Genomic DNA, 5,258 nt, shown 5'->3' on the forward strand with positions numbered 1-5,258 from the left:
TAGGAAGTGGAGCAGAGCTGCGACCGTTACTGCGGCCTGTCAGGGAGTGATGGAGCTGCGCGGAATCCGCCGCAGGAAGTGGAGCAGGATCGTGGCCGTTATTGTGGCCCGCCAGGGGGCGCAGATCCATCGGCTGAAGTTCGGCAGCGGTCGGAGTCCGACCCCCGTAGGGGTCCGGGCGAAGTCCTCCTTGAGGTTGGGGTCGTGGGTGGAGCCCGACTCCCGTGGGAGTCCGAGCGGAGTCCTCTCGGAGCTGAAGTCGCGGGCGGAGCCCGGCTCCCGTAAGAGTCCGGGCGGAATCCCCTGCAATCAAAATCAGATGCGAAGTCCGGCTCCCGTAGGAGTCCGGACAAGGCTTACCGGCAGCTGATGTTGAGAACGAAGCTCGGCTCCTTAGGAGTCCGGGCGGAGTCTACTTGCGGTTGAAGTTGTTGGCGGAGTCCGGCTCCCGTAGGAGTCCGGACGAAGTCTGCTTGCGGTTGAAGTTGTTGGCGGAGTCCGGCTCCCGTAGGAGTCCGGACGGAGTCCGTCTGCAGCCGCTGGAGTCGAGGATGAAGCCCGGCTCCCGTAGGAGTTCGGGCGAAATCTTCCTGCAATTAAAGTTAAAGGCGAGGTCCGGCTCCTGTAGGAGTCCGGACGGGGCTTACCAGCAGTTGATGTTGAGGATGGAGCCCGGCTCCCGTGGGAGTCCGGGCGGAGTCTACTTGCGGTTGAAGTTGTTGGCGGAGTCCGGCTCCCGTAGGAGTCCGGACGAAGTCTGCTTGTGGTTGAAGTTGTTGGCGGAGTCCGGCTCCCGTAGGAGTCCGGACGGAGTCCGTCTGCAGTCGCTGGAGTCGAGGACGAAGCCCGGCTCCCGTAGGAGTTCGGGCGAAGTCTTCCTGCAATTAAAGTCAAAGGCGAAGTCCGGCTCCCGTAGGAGACCGGACAAGGCTTACCGGCAGCTGATGTTGAGGACGGAGCCCGGCTCCTGTAGGAGTCCGGACGGAGTCTACTTGCGGTTGAAGTTGTTGGCGGAGTCCGGCTCCCGTAGGAGTCCGGACGGAGTCCGTCTGCAGCCGCTGGAGTCGAGGACGAAGCCTGGCTCCTGTAGGAGTTCGGGCGAAGTCTTCCTGCAATTAAAGTCAAAGGCGAAGTCCGGCTCCCGTAGGAGACCGGACAAGGCTTACCGACAGCTGATGTTGAGGACGGAGCCCGGCTCCTGTAGGAGTCCGAGCGGAGTCTACTTGCGGTTGAAGTTGTTGGCGGAGTCCGGCTCCCGTAGGAGTCCGGACGAAGTCTGCTTGCGGTTGAAGTTGTTGGCGGAGTCCGGCTCCCGTAGGAGTCCGGACGGAGTCCGTCTGCAGCCGCTGGAGTCGAGGACGAAGCCCAGCTCCCGTCGGAGTTCGGGCGAAGTCTTCCTGCAATTAAAGTCAAAGGCGAAGTCCGGCTCCTGTAGGAGTCCGGGCGGACCTCCTGGAGCCGATTCTGTTGAGGACTTCGGCTGTGGGTATTTTATATCCAACATTACCTATTATACCCTTAGTACATATAAAATCATACATTTTTACTTATAAATTTTATATAAATATAAATATTATATTTATATTAATATAAATATAACATTGATATATTATAATATAACATTAGACCACAATAATTTATTATGTTAATATAATACTAATATATTAATATTATATTAATATAATATGAATATTTTAATATAATAAATTTATTAATATAGATATAAATATAATATAATATAAATATTATATTAATATTAATAAAAATATTATATTAATATAAATATTTAAAAATATTAAAATATAATAATAATATTATATTTATATAAATATTAAAATAATATTAATATAATATTATATTACTATTCTGTATTTCATTCTGATTATTTATTAATATTTTACTAAATTTTAACTATGAATTTTAAAAAAATATTTTTAAAAAAAATATTTTTATTTTTTTTATCATGAAAATCTATTTTTTCTATGCATTTTTATTTTTCAAAGTAACTTCCCGTGAGAAATATTTTTTTTGCTTTTTATCTTTTTAAAATTTTAATAAAATAAAAAAAAAATTATTTTTTTTTAGGAAGCATCTCTTCCCTTTTCATTTTTGGCCAACCAAATGAGTTTTTAAAAAATTTTTTGTAAAAAGAAAATAAAAAAAAAACCAAATCGGCCAATTGTACCGAACCCCGGCTAGACACGGCACCACCGCGCATGGCTCCCACGTCTGAAAATGAGGGTGCCCTTCTGGGTGTTCGTTATTTAAATAAGATTTCATCAAAATACGGGACGTCACCAGGACGGAGCAAAGCCAGCCATCAGCCGTCAGCCCTCACTGAAGTCTCTTTCTTCTCTCGCACGTCTCTCTACAAAGCTGAGGCAAACTGCTCAAAAAACTAATGCATAAAAGCAATTTCACCTCCAAGCCCAAAGCCCGTCATCACACCAAGCTCCCCAATTTCCCATCTGCGATGCCAAAAAATATCACCTTTTTCTTGCTTCTCCTCTCCCTTGTCCTGCCCGCCGCCTCCCAGCAAGACGGGTTCAGTTACATCGGCTTCAGCCGCGGTGATGCCAACAGCAGCAACATCAGCCTGAATGGAGTTGCGGAGATCGAAGACAGCGGGATCCTGCGGCTGACGAACGAGACGAGCCGGCTCATTGGCCACGCCTTCTACCCCGACCGACTTCAATTCAAGAACGCCACCGACGGCGCCGCCTTTTCCTTCTCCACCGCCTTCGCCTTCGCCGCCGTCCCCGAGTACACCACTCTCGGTGGCCACGGCCTCGCCTTCGTCATCGCTCCCTCCAAGGAGCTTCAAGGAGCTCTGCCCAGCCAGTACCTCGGCCTCCTCAACGCCAGCGACGTCGGCAACTTCTCCAACCACGTCTTCGCCGTGGAGTTCGACACCGTCCAGGATTTCGAGTTCGGCGACATCAACGACAACCACGTCGGGATCGACATCAACAACCTGGTCTCCAACATCTCCACCGCCGTCGCCTATTACGGCAACGATGGCAAGAAGAACAATATTAGCATCAAGGCCGGGCACACGCTTCAAGCGTGGGTGGACTACGACGGCGTGGGCAAGGTCCTCAATGTCACGGTTTCCCCTTTCTCCTCCAAACCTCCAAGGCCGCTCCTTTCCTTTCCCGTCGACTTGTCTACGATTCTTCATGACCAGATGTTTGTAGGCTTCTCCGCCTCCACCGGGTTGCTCTCTAGCTCTCATTACCTCCTCGGTTGGAACTTCAAGATGAACGGCATCGCCCGGTCCTTGGATCTCGCCTCCCTCCCCGCCCTCCCTCAACCCAAAAAGAAGGATCCCACCTTTGTCATCGCCATCTCGGCCACCTCCGTCGCCGTCCTCATCGCCATCATCGTCGCTGCCGTTTACCTTTTCTACAAGATCAAGAACGCAGACGTCATCGAGCCCTGGGAGCTGGAGATGGGCCCGCACCGATTCTCCTACAGCGAGCTGAAAAGCGCCACCAAGGGCTTCCGGGACCGGGAGCTCCTGGGCTTCGGCGGCTTCGGGAAGGTCTACAAGGGGACCCTCCCCGTCTCCCGCGCGGAGGTCGCGGTCAAGCGGGTCTCCCACGAGTCGAGACAGGGGATCCGCGAGTTCGTGGCGGAGATCGGCAGTATCGGGCAGCTCCGCCACCGGAATCTGGTCCAGCTCCAGGGCTGGTGCCGGCGGCGGGCGGACCTCCTCCTGGTCTACGACTACATGCCAAACGGGAGCTTGGACAAATTCCTATTCTTCGACGATGAATCCCGGCCTTCGAAGACCCTGCTCTTGTGGGCCCAGCGGTTCCGGATCCTCCGCGGCGTGGCCTCCGCTCTGCTCTACCTTCACGAAGAGTGGGAGCACGTGGTGATCCACCGCGACATAAAGGCCAGCAACGTCCTCCTCGACGCCGATTTGAACGGCCGGCTGGGTGACTTCGGGCTGGCCAAGCTCTACGAGCACGGAGCCAACCCGAGTACTACCCGGGTGGTGGGCACCCTGGGTTACCTGGCCCCCGAGCTCACCCGGACCGGTAAGGCCACCACCAGCTCCGACGTATTCGCCTTCGGCGCCCTGGTCCTCGAGGTCGTATGCGGCCGCCGCCCCATCGACCACAAGGCGACGCCGGAGGAGCTCATCCTGGTGGACTGGGTGTGGGAGCGGTGGAGCTCCGGGAGGTGGACCGACGTGGTGGACCCCAGTCTTGGCGGTAACTACGACAGGGAGGAGGTGGAGGTGGCCATCAAGGTGGGGCTCATGTGCTCCCACCCGGCGGCGGCGGCGCGGCCCACCATGAGGGAGGCGGTGCGGTACCTGGACGGTGGGGACGCTGTGGAGGTGCCGGAGCCGCCCAGCCCGCCGATGGGCTTGGAGGGGAATAGCCAAGCCGGGTTCGACGATTTCGTGCACTCGTACCCCTCCTCATCCTTCGATAAACTCTCCCCGTGTTCGATAACTCCCACCAGAGATGCGGCCGTTTCAGCGGGCCACGGGAAAGTGGGGCCCTTGGCCCACTCCACGTTTTCACGTCTCTCACGTGTGAGCGTGTGAGATGTGGAGATTCGGTTGAAGTGTTATCAGGCGCTGGGACACCATTACATTACATCAAGGTGCAGAAAAGGATTTTAATGTTGGCACGCATCACGAAATGCATATGATTTTCCTTTTTTTTTTAAAAAAAATTTTCCTTGGTCATGGACGAAGTTGACTGGTCAACGAGTTAAATTTCAAGCTGTTGGTGAGCCGAAACCGAGCGCATGTGTAACGAAAGCCGTGGGTCTAATCGATACCCGTTGGCCGTGTGATGAGCTGTTGTTGTTTTATCGTTAGCCATGGTCAGATATACGTTCCAAAAGTTAGAATTGGTCGATATTTATAAAAATTTTTTAAAATATATTTTGTAAGATTAAATTTTATATTAATATAATTTAAATTTTTATCTATTTATATCTGTATTTATTATGTCTGTGTATTGTCCATTGAGTTAATAAGTATGATAACACATTTTTCAAAAATTGAGAATTTGAGATATGTATTATCATTACTTAACTCATGAATTATTTTCGATCGTAGGATCGTCATGAAGATGGTGATTAATTTGAAAATATTTGTGTATGATCACTTTCTTCAAATAGATGAGTCTTGAATCTATGGTGTGAAGACATTGGAACAAAAGTATAAGTGCTTGTTATGAACTAGGATACTGAGCATGACCGATCACGAGTAGTCACTAGGATATCTATCT

General features: G+C 51.2%; 1 protein-coding gene across 1 annotated transcript; it reads left to right on the forward strand.

The window, feature by feature from the left end:
* Positions 1-2,422: 2,422 nt before the first annotated feature.
* LOC105036636 (L-type lectin-domain containing receptor kinase S.4) lies at positions 2,423-4,960 on the forward strand. Its single transcript, XM_010912387.4, has one exon. It carries the CDS (start codon positions 2,474-2,476, stop codon positions 4,562-4,564), a length of 2,091 nt encoding a protein of 696 aa, XP_010910689.2. The 5' UTR covers positions 2,423-2,473; the 3' UTR covers positions 4,565-4,960.
* Positions 4,961-5,258: the final 298 nt, after the last annotated feature.

The sequence above is a fragment of the Elaeis guineensis genome, chromosome 5, assembly GCF_000442705.2.
Source record: "Elaeis guineensis isolate ETL-2024a chromosome 5, EG11, whole genome shotgun sequence".
Taxonomy (NCBI): Eukaryota; Viridiplantae; Streptophyta; class Magnoliopsida; order Arecales; family Arecaceae; genus Elaeis; species Elaeis guineensis.